Consider the following 11388-nt stretch of genomic DNA (forward strand, 5'->3'; position numbering starts at 1 on the left):
CGAACAGAGAAGGCTTTGCAGAATGGGATATTTTTAAATCTGCCTTGAAATCCATTCGCAACATTTTGGCGTTTCCCTGTAGTAAACACTCGGGAACATTTTTAGGTTATAATGGGACTGCGTTTTTGTTCTCGTTTTTGCACTCTCAAGCAATACCAGAGTCCGAGTCCCTACTGAGCATGACTTGAGCACTGGCGTTCTTACTTTAGTTTTAGCTTGAGCCTTTCCAGCTGCATCCAGCGTCCTGATTGTTTAGTCATGTCGCATCGACTCGTGGCGTCATTGAGGTTTCTCTTCAGAGTACCACTCTCTTTAAAATGACAGGTCGAGGGAACAGGGGGGAGTATATGGTGATCCCACCCAGAGCTTGCGTAGCGTCGCACTCCTGTGCTGCCGCATCACAGGGTAAACACGTTCGTCCCCCTCGCTCAGTCTATCCTGCTCCCGTTGCGTGCGTCGACACCAGGCAGCTTCAGTCATTCGCGTCTCGATAATAGGTGTTCACATAATTTGCTGCAGCTACAAAATGGACAACAAAAGGGATGTTTTACAGCGCGCAGAGAGTGGTCAGCTTTTGGTACGTGGTGCCATATCCGGAGCAGAATTAACGGAGAATACTGGGAGCCCTGCGCGTGAACCACAGCAGAAGGTTATCCAAGGGGTTTGCCCCAGTCCAAGATCCCCATCTTACTTGCAGAGCGGATCAGAAGCAGTCATGATGGAGGGAGCCAGGAATGGGACATACGGAGATACAAGGCCAACGGGAAAACCCTCACCTCTCATCAGTGAGAAACTGGAACGTCCTAACAAAGAGCCATGCAGTTCAAGCGAGGAGTCAGACTTCTACGAGGAAATAGATGTCAGCTGCACCACCGACAGCATGGACTACCCGGACAAGCAAGGTACAGCCGACCACTCTTCCCTCTCATTACTCAGTCCTACTCGCCTTCACATTCTTAGACGCGCTGCAGGCTGACTCTGTATGCTCCACAATAACAATGCAGACGCATACACAATATAATAACAAGGCGTATTTGAGCCTCAAATTCTAGGGAATTGTGATAATTGAGCTTACAAAACTGTTGCTTTAGCGAACAGGCCAGTAAAAATTTCCCGTTGAAAGTGTTACGTTATCTTCAAGGCATTATTAATAATATTGTTATTACTGTTGTTGCTATTATTATTATTCGTTGTGTTATTATTGTTAATATTATGATGTTGTGTTATTATTGTCAATATTATTATTATCATTATTGTTATTATAGCAAGACATTATCGGCTTTTCAATCATTTCGAATGTAATATCATACATCCAATATCCTAATTGCTCCTAATATGTACAATTAAATCTACAATTATGTTTTCCTTTTCTTGCTCACTGAAACAAGCTCTATTAATCCTATTAAATTCCATCAGTAGCGTGAAGCCCCTTGTATTCCAGCTGAATGCATTTGCAATGCAATATGCAGAGACATTTTAAATCCATGCCAATATTTAGTTTCAAATAAAAAAAATACCGATTAGTTATTTGGTTTAGAATTTGGACTTTGGAAATTCTTAACGAATGTTAAATAAGAAAGAAATTACATTTGAACAAGGCCTGTTAAGACCACGTAGGCCAACTCTGCAATTTAGAACATCATTCGATTGTATTTGATGCACCATGTTCAGGACCTTGTAAAGAATAAACCAACGATGCTGTCTTTGTTGAGGAATATTAACTTTATGTTTATTTTGAAATTCATTAAAGGAAATAATGTTGAAGTTCCAAACCACAACATCGAGAATGGCTTGAAGATGAACACAAGCCCGAACTCACTGGCCTACGGAGCCGACCAGATGCGACGATACCGGACAGCCTTCACGCGGGAGCAGATCGGTCGATTGGAAAAAGAATTCTACCGAGAGAATTATGTCTCAAGACCACGGAGATGCGAGCTCGCAGCTTCTTTGAATCTACCGGAGACTACAATTAAAGTAGGCTACACCTTTGAATATATAAATGAATGCTGATTTAACGCGTTGACAAAAAACTCAAAGACTGAGATTGAAATGTCTGATTAAATGTGGACCTATGGCTAACAGATTGAAATTGAAATGAAGCAGTTTGGCCAACTTGACCTTAACCAATAGTGTGGTGTATCTGACAGATGCCCATAATCATAACCTTCACATCCTCAGCCTATTCAATGGGGCAAAAAGTGCGCAACCCAACTTTAATTCCCTGGAGAACATATCTTTATGGTGTAAAAGTTGCTACTTGAAATAAGATTGTAACTGCAACTATATAAAGGGCATGTAGGTTTAGGCGTGTATTAAGGTGACAAATGGCATTGCCTAATAGCCTTTGCGCAATGTGTTTTTCAGGTTTGGTTCCAGAACCGCAGGATGAAGGACAAGCGGACGCGTCTCGCCATGACGTGGCCACACCCGGCTGACCCGGCCTTCTACACATATATGATGGGCCATGCCGCAACCGCCGGGAATCTGCCTTACCCTTTTCCATCGCACCTGCCACTTCCCTACTACTCACCCATCGGCGGCATGGGTGCGACCGCAGCCTCAGCCACATCTCCGTTCGCCAATCCCCTGCGCTCGCTGGACAGTTTTCGTGTTCTCGCTCACCCCTACCCCCGACCAGAGCTGTTCTGTTTCCGTCACCCATCAGTCTACTCCAGCCCGGGAGCAACCCATGGACTCGGTCCTGCAGAGACCCCCTGCTCTTGTCTGGCGTGTCATGGCACCAGCGGACAAACCAACGGGCTTCAACAGCGGCCTCGCAGCCTGGACTTCACATGCTCCGCTGCAAGCAGGACTGACACATTCCTTACATTCTCCCCTGCAGTTCTGAGCAAGTCGTCATCCGTTTCTTTGGACCAGAGAGAGGAAGTTCCTCTGACAAGATAAAAACAAGTAGTAGGCCCATTGCCTAATCATTAGCCTATATTTAAAGTGAACAATTGAAAAGCAAGCCTCCTTTACCATCCTTCTGCGCACAGGGATAAGACTTCTATTTGTAATGAACAGAGACGATGTGGAAAGAACGAGCAATAACTTGGATACAGCTGAGCTCAAGAGAACATCTCGTGCGCTGCGTCTGAAATAGGCCTGCCGTAGGGCCACTGTATAGCCTTATCTGAAGTTGCATAGTTAACATAGACTAGAATGATTGAGCTTGAAAGGTATTTCAGTATATTATATTTACAGATTACAGACTCATTTCAATTTCGTGTAATAGAAAATATACTTAGGCTATTTATATTTTATTAAATTCTGAACAAGTGCAAATAATAGGCTAGAGCCTATATCAGTGGACCTCGGGAGTGTGATGCGTGTGTAGTGAACTGGCTATGTTGTTTGTGAACCTTGTGCTCCTGTCTGAGTTAACCTACTGGCCAATAAAGTATTGTTGGTTGGCTATATCTTCCTCTTTTTCCATATGTCTCATTAGGCCTTCCCTGGTAGACATTGTCCGATAGGCCTGGTGCCCGAACTGTGCAGATGCTATGGGGAAATTAAGGGTCTGATGTATGCGAGAGGGGGAATAGCCTATCTGAATGCTGAATTAATGTAAATGTGGCATATGCGTATGGAGTTGTCTGCTTAGCTGTTAACAAGGCGTCAGGGGAACGAGGAGCGGCTCACTTGCGCTTCACTAGCTCACATTGTTAGGGGGAGAGCGGGATAATAGTGGGAGGTGGGGAGAAAATTAGACAGACTGAGGGAGGGAGATGGAAATCAGACTACAATACCAGTGGAGCGACCCGTCTCATCTCAGTAGGCTACGTAAACCGGGCGGGTATGAATCCGGATGAATATTAGAAGTGGTCTGTACAAGTTATCCTACCAACGTCCGTAATTGTTTTACATGCATTTCCCAAACAAGCACGTGACGCTAATGCGCTGCTCTGCTTTAGAGAGCAGCCTCCCTAACGGATGCTGTCCATGTAAACAGTGCTGAAATACCTATTTGGTATATCAGGTGACGTCGCAGCTGCCTTTTAGGACCGATATGTTAATTGTCTTAAAGGCCAATACACTTCAACGAGTATCTGCCAGTAGGCCAGTGACACACACACACACACACACACACACACACACACACACACACACACACACACACACACAAGCGCGCGCGTGCATAATGCAAATGATTAGAAATATATAATATTCCGATTTGTTTGATGCATGTCATGCCAACTTATTAGGCCTACCAAAAACGTGCTCTTTGCCAGGCATGCTGCCATAAAAAGAGCGCTTTTGGGTAGCAGAAGAAGGAATTTGAGGAGGAGGAAGAGGTCGAGAACATAAGTAGGCTAAATAAATATAGGTATGTGACTGATTTTGACGCAGCATAACTTTTATAGACTCTCTATTGCCGTTTTTTTTTATTTGTTTTGTATTTAATATTTTCGAACTTTATTCATTTGGCTATTTTTTCTCTGATTTCTTTACATACCCCAATCTCTTATAGGCTACGTTCTGCATCAACTTGAAGGAAAAGATAAGAATACAAATGGAATCGTTAACGAATCTGTCAATGTCTCATTTCATTCCAATTATGTGTCCATATTTCTATGAGCTTAAAATGTAAGATTAATTTCAAAAAGCTTAAAGTGAATTGACTACAATAAAATATAATCAAGGGCACGGACGTTCCTTTGGAATAACATTGACAAATGCGTTGTAAGTTGTCCTGTGCATTCTTCTGCTGACCCCAGTGACAATCACCGGGGCTCACGGAAATCTACGAGTGCTTTCAAGTACGCTACTAGACCTAATATTCGTCAGAGGAATTCCACGAACTACTTTGGTTCAAGATGCTTTTAGGAAACCCGGTTCTGATCTTAGATACATAAAGTTCCCTTGCTGATAGGTCTACGTATACCAACCCTAACTCTACACACCAATCACATCCCTGAGAAAAGTGCATGGTGGTTGATAGGAAATAGGCCTATTCTGGAAAATGAAACTTCTAATTAAAAAAGAATGTCTTAACTCCCCAAATAGACTATTTGCCAATAACCAAAGGTCTGTCAACGCTGACAGGACTCGTCAGATCCCCCACAGCCGCCCCTTGGCACAGTGTTTGGCAGTTGGAGTTCTGAACCGCGACTCAGTGAGGGCTGCAGACGATGATATTTGATTGTACAAACTGTAGAAAAATAAAAAATAAACAAAACAATTACGACATTAGAGGAGCTGTACTTTGAAATTGCGAAAATTTGTATTTCATTGCATGATGAGGTTTACAGGGTATAGGCTATATTTTGCAGTCCATATCTTTTATATTTCAATTGGATAGGCCTATGCCTATACTTCTTTAAAATAATGGCACGTGAGTTTCGAAGACAAACACTTTTTCGGGCTATGGTTGTAAGGAGCCTACTCTTAAATTAGCTATAATAAAATCAAGTTTACGTTTATCTGTAACCCATGCATCTTCATTAAAAAAAAGAATGAAGAAAAATATTCCTTCAGGAATACACGAATATTGCTTCACGATTTATGTCTATCTATTCGATATGGTCCTATACATTAGTGGGCGCCACACTTGCCATAGATGGTCTCATGAATCCGTATATCAAATGTACCAGTGATTGCAATAGATTTCACGGGGAGTCTCCGCAACCGCTCTAGTATGAAATTGTTTGTGTAGAAAAGTGATCACTGGGCTTGGGTAATACGGCCCATATTTCCCTATCTTTGTTACGCCATTCATAACTCATCACACCAGGGTGTGTTGCACAAATAGGTCTGGCCTACCGCTGTGGAGGGTGATCGATACGTCACCCATCAATCAACGAACGTTTTTCGGCCAGATTTTATATAGGCTATTGACGGTGTTATGTGGCGTTGTCAAAAAAAACAACAGCAACGTTGCGCGGAACATCTACAGATTTCACAAATACCTGGTAGAGGAGACATCTGTCTCATCTGAGGAATAACCTCGTAAAATAACAAACTATTAACTTCGTAAACATACATACAAGCATCCTAATTGATAGATGAAAATTAGGCTACCTCATATTCAACTGCACCAACACAAAAATCGCTTCAGTCATACAGGATATGACACTCATCATTTAAAAACGAGGCAAGCTGAACCAGATGTGTGTGCATGCTTGCGTGTGTGTCTTTATGCCCCCCCCCCCCCCCCAACTGTTTGTTCCATTTTATGATCGCCCGCTGGAAGGATTCGCAGCCCCATCACCCAACCCCTCTCCACAGAGCCCCCAACGGAGCATGCTGACCCGTCGTGATTGATAGCCTTATTAAGTGATGTTCTTGTCTGTGTGTCCTTGTTGATTGAAATGCATAAGGTTTGAATAATAGTCTATTCCGTTTGAGGTATCTATAATAGGCCAAAAGCTGTTGACAGATTTAGTGTGAGCTTCATCTGAAAGCATGAAATTATTTTAGGTTGCAGTAAGGCCGGAATGATGAAATAAAAAAATGAATGGATTGATTTGACAGTATTTTGCTAACAAGCAAATTGTCTGCTATCTATTGGTGAAAGAGCGAAAGATGGCCTAGGCCTATAGACAATTGCTAATTATTATTATTAGTATTGTTGTTGAACAAATAAAGCCTTAGCAACAACAACAAAAACACACTTGAAGTGGTTGGTGAGGTTAGGACAGTTATGTTAGAGTCGGACATGCCGTAACCACTAAACACAGAGGTACCTAAATTGACAGGCCGTGGAAACATGATAACCCACCCAAACACAAACAAACATGTAGCCTATGTTTTTCAAACATTTCTTAATGGCATGTGTGTGAATATAGAATCGCTTTCTACTACTAGAAAAATTAACGATAATAATAGTAAGTCTGACAATAGGTTGGCTGATAGCGAAGCAGAGCGAACAATTGTCTGCCAAGAGACGAGTCTAAGCAGCTCAGCTGTGTTATCTGTGAAGCTATTAGTAGGGACTCCACACGTATTTTTTTAAATAGGAGATACGTGGGAGGGAAGGAGAATCGGCAAGGGGTGTGTAAAAAAAAGAGCGCATGAGCGGTTTAATGGTGATGAATGTGAGATTAATGCACACTTGCACCCAACAGTTGTAGGGTTCATCTGCTTAAACGTCCTTCCAAAAGCATTTAAGAAACAGACGCCACATTAACTCAGTCGAGTGTGCAGTGCAAGTTGATTTCCGCTGGTGTCTTCATCAGCGTCATTAAGGCAGGACGTGTTGGCAAACATAGAGACAAACGTCAATGAAATGAACATTTAAAGGAGCACTAATGACATTTAAGATCCATTGCCTATATAACCTTTACATTTTAGTGTTCCCATCCAAACTGTGTGAAGGTTCTTAATGTGATCACCTGTGCCAGTAGACAAGAAAAGAAAGAATTAGTGAATTACATGGGTCAGACATGGCTGGTCTGTGAGGTGACATTTAAATCAAATGACTTAAATCACATAGGATTGCAAGATTCCATATCCTTGGATTATGCGATATATAGTCCCTGGATCACATGTTTCATGGATCTGTTCAATGGGATTATTCCTCAGAAATACCACATAATCAGGTAGAAGAGACCTTCAGACGAAACAAAACACACAGATAGATAAACACAACACATTATGGCATGGTTCAGTTGGAAAGCCTGTTAAATCTGCACATTAATGGCAGGTGCTGTGTAGGCATATGATGCAGAGAGCTTAGGCTATGGGGGTTGTGTACGAGGGGGATGGAGCTTGCCAGCGTGCCTGTCAGCAGACATTTAGCATCTTTACCGTCCAGCGGCAACGAAAATGCACCCAAAATCAATGTGCCAAAGTGACGGCACCAGATCCATCTCTCTCAGCATATCTGTCAGCACTGCAGTGTATGGAAATATGATGTATAATAGAAATAGTTCATCATTAACCAGCAAGTGGTGTCCTCTCTCTGACCTGCACCAAAACGCTGCACATTACAGGAGAGCTGGAGAGATGGAGAGGAGAGGAGGAAGGGAGAGGCAGAAGAGAGAAGACACAGATGTTCCCTTGCAGAAAGAATCAATAGGAAATTCATAGGTTTCAAAATCAAGCATGTCTGACATTTGTGTGTTTTTTTTCTTCACATTTTCACTTGTAAAATTCATGTGTTTACACGTGAACGTTTAAAGCACATCTCAACATACGGAGGCCAATCTCTGTCCCTCTGTCCCTCTGTCTCACCTTCCATCATCTGCTTCTCCGCTCCTCCCACTCTCACTCCCTCTCTTCTTGGGCCATCCCTCAGTGTGGAGGTTGAAGAGGAAATCTATATGTGATCTCCAGAGATAATGCTTAACTCCCCGTAGTTGTCACTGATAGCTTCACACACAACTCTCTTTCATTTTCTCATGTTTTCCTCCCATCTCTGATAGTGTAGGGGTCACTGACTATTCATATTACACACACCCACACACACACACACACGCGCACACACACACACACGCACGCACGCACACGCGCACGCGCACGCGCACACGCACACGCACACGCACACGCACACGCACACGCACACGCACACACACACACACACACACACACACACACACACACACACACACACACACACACACACACACACAGACACTGCCCAAACTCTCTGCCACATACGCAGCTCTCTCCCTTCACCCGGTCTCATTCCCACACATTTTGTCCACTGTGTTAGTCTTTGTTGAAGAACATCCAACTCATGCGACATTGTTCAAAATAATTTAATAAGCACCCTCTCTTTTATGGAGCAGACAGCTCATTGTTTTATGGCAGCACATGCTCTGCTGTGCTTGGCATCTCTCTCCGCCGACAGAGTTGGACTTTACAATATGATAGTGTACTGTGCAATAGCCAACATTCAGAGAACCCTCTCCTCTCCTGAAGCTGTACGATATCACTCACACATGCATCCACCTGAGCAGCACACACACACACACTCAGAGTAAACTGTTCAGCACGATATGAACACACATTTAGTCCAATACATGTGGAGCTCTATTTGCTCATAAGAAGATATGTTTGCTGTGATGATATACACTATTATTGCTCTGTCACCACTTTTACGAACGGAAGAACTGAAAGATCCAACTGTTACTGGGATGCAAACAAAGGCAATAGTAAAAACACAAAGCACTGGAAACACATTCATGAAATGTTTAAAAGGTATTCACGAAGCATCAAAGCATAAGTCGATAGAACTGTTTTATGTAGACATGACTGCACTCATAAAGCATGCAATATGGCATCAGTGCCGTTATCAAGAAATAAAAGTATGCCTTCTGATACTTAAATATTACTTTACACAGATGTCATCACATCAACCTTAAAGACCTTTCTGCTCATGGCTTGTATGCTACCTATACGGAATGTTTCATCTGATTCATTCAATATAAAATGTGTCGAACAAAAACAGGGTTTTTCAAAGTCTCTCTCTCTTGTTAAGTTCTGTTTCTTTCCACTCTTGGAGCATCTATCTCCCATCATCCAAGTGTCTCTCTCTCTCTCTCTCTCTCTCTCTCTCTCTCCGTCTGTAGGTGTGCATGTCTCTCGCTCTCACCTGACTCTTCTCTAGGTGCGTGTCTCTTTCCCCAAGTGATTTCTGTTTCTTTCTCTCGAGTCATCTCCCTGCAGGAAGTTGTGATGATTATTATTACATGATAACATTTAGTCTTGTATTGTTTTTCCCAAAATGAGAACAGCCATGTTTGACTACAACTAGCTATTTCCATCTCTATGTATGAAATATTCACATTAATCTGTCTAGATTTGTTTAGAAATTGGAATGGGGATGATGACAGGTGGAGCGAATTGGGAGGAGACAAATATAAGGTACATATGTGATTTCTGCAGTCGCCGTTTGTGGAGACCAGACATACTTGACTATGAAACTTGTGATAGGTTACCATGACAACTTTAACGCAAGGCGGAGGAAGCATCCTGATACATTAAGGGCACAAATAACTAAATTCAAGTATGTAGGTTATGAATGCAAGTTCAGGGGTCAGGAAGTTCTATTGATCTGACCATTGTTTTGCCAGGCATGAACAAATGACATGCAAGGGACCAAACAGTGGAGCTGTGTGGAGAAACAGGAGTGGACAGCGACTGAGACATTGGAGCTGTGTGGAGAAACAGAGACTGAGACAGTGGAGCTGTGTGGAGAAACAGAGACTGAGACAGTGGAGCTGTGTGGAGGAACAGAGACTGAGACAGTGGAGCTGTGTGTAGAAACAGGAGTGGACGGAGACTGAGACAGTGGAGCTGTGTGGAGAAACAGGAGTGGACGGAGACTGAGACAGTGGAGCTGTGTGGAGAAACAGAGACTGAGACAGTGGAGCTGTGTGGAGAAACAGAGACTGAGACAGTGGAGCTGTGTGGAGAAACAGGAGTGGACGGAGACTGAGACAGTGGAGCTGTGTGGAGAAACAGAGACTGAGACAGTGGAGCTGTGTGGAGGAACAGAGACTGAGACAGTGGAGCTGTGTGGAGAAACAGAGACTGAGACAGTGGAGCTGTGTGGAGAAACAGGAGTGGACGGAGACTGAGACAGTGGAGCTGTGTGAAATTTGTTTAGAAATTGGTGGAGAGCAGCGGGAGGAGACAAATATAAGGTACATATGTGATTTCTGCAGTCGCTGTTTGTGAACACCACACATACTTGACTATGAAACTTGTGATAGGGTACCATGACAACTTAAACGCAAGGCGGAGGAAACATCCTGATACATATAGGGCACAAATAACTAAATTCAAGTATGTAGGTTATGAATGCAAGTTCAGGGGTCAGGAAGTTCTGTTGATCTGAACATTGTTTTGCCAGGCATGAACAAATGACATGCACCAGACAGTGGAGCTGTGTGGAGGAACAGAGACTGAGACAGTGGAGCTGTGTGGAGAAACAGGAGTGGACGGAGACTGAGACAGTGGAGCTGTGTGGAGAAACAGAGACTGAGACAGTGGAGCTGTTGGAGAAACAGAGACTGAGACAGTGGAGCTGTGTGTAGAAACAGAGACTGAGACAGTGGAGCTGTGTGGAGAAACAGGAGTGGACGGAGACTGAGACATTGGAGCTGTGTGGAGAAACAGGAGTGGACAGAGACTGAGACAGTGGAGCTGTGGGGAGAAACAGAGACTGAGACAGTGGAGCTGTGTGGAGAAACAGGAGTGGACAGAGACTGAGACAGTGGAGCTGTGTGGAGAAACAGAGACTGAGACAGTGGAGCTGTGTGGAGAAACAGGAGTGGACGGAGACTGAGACATTGGAGCTGTGTGGAGAAACAGGAGTGGACAGAGACTGAGACAGTGGAGCTGTGTGGAGAAACAGAGACTGAGACAGTGGAGCTGTGTGGAGAAACAGGAGTGGACGGAGACTGAGACAGTGGAGCTGTGTGTAGAAACAGAGAC

At 43.5% G+C, this 11388-nt stretch overlaps 1 protein-coding gene across 1 annotated transcript; it reads left to right on the forward strand.

Moving 5' to 3' along the window:
* Positions 1 to 1800: 1800 nt before the first annotated feature.
* evx1 (even-skipped homeobox 1) lies at positions 1801 to 2907 on the forward strand (the record flags this gene model as incomplete). The annotated part of the gene is made up of 2 exons (XM_080858904.1): positions 1801 to 1977; positions 2368 to 2907. Exons 1-2 carry the CDS (start codon positions 1840 to 1842, stop codon positions 2905 to 2907), a joined length of 678 nt encoding a protein of 225 aa, XP_080715030.1. The 5' UTR covers positions 1801 to 1839.
* Positions 2908 to 11388: the final 8481 nt, after the last annotated feature.

The sequence above is a fragment of the Sprattus sprattus genome (genome assembly GCF_963457725.1).
Source record: "Sprattus sprattus genome assembly, chromosome: 20".
NCBI lineage: Eukaryota > Metazoa > Chordata > Actinopteri > Clupeiformes > Clupeidae > Sprattus > Sprattus sprattus.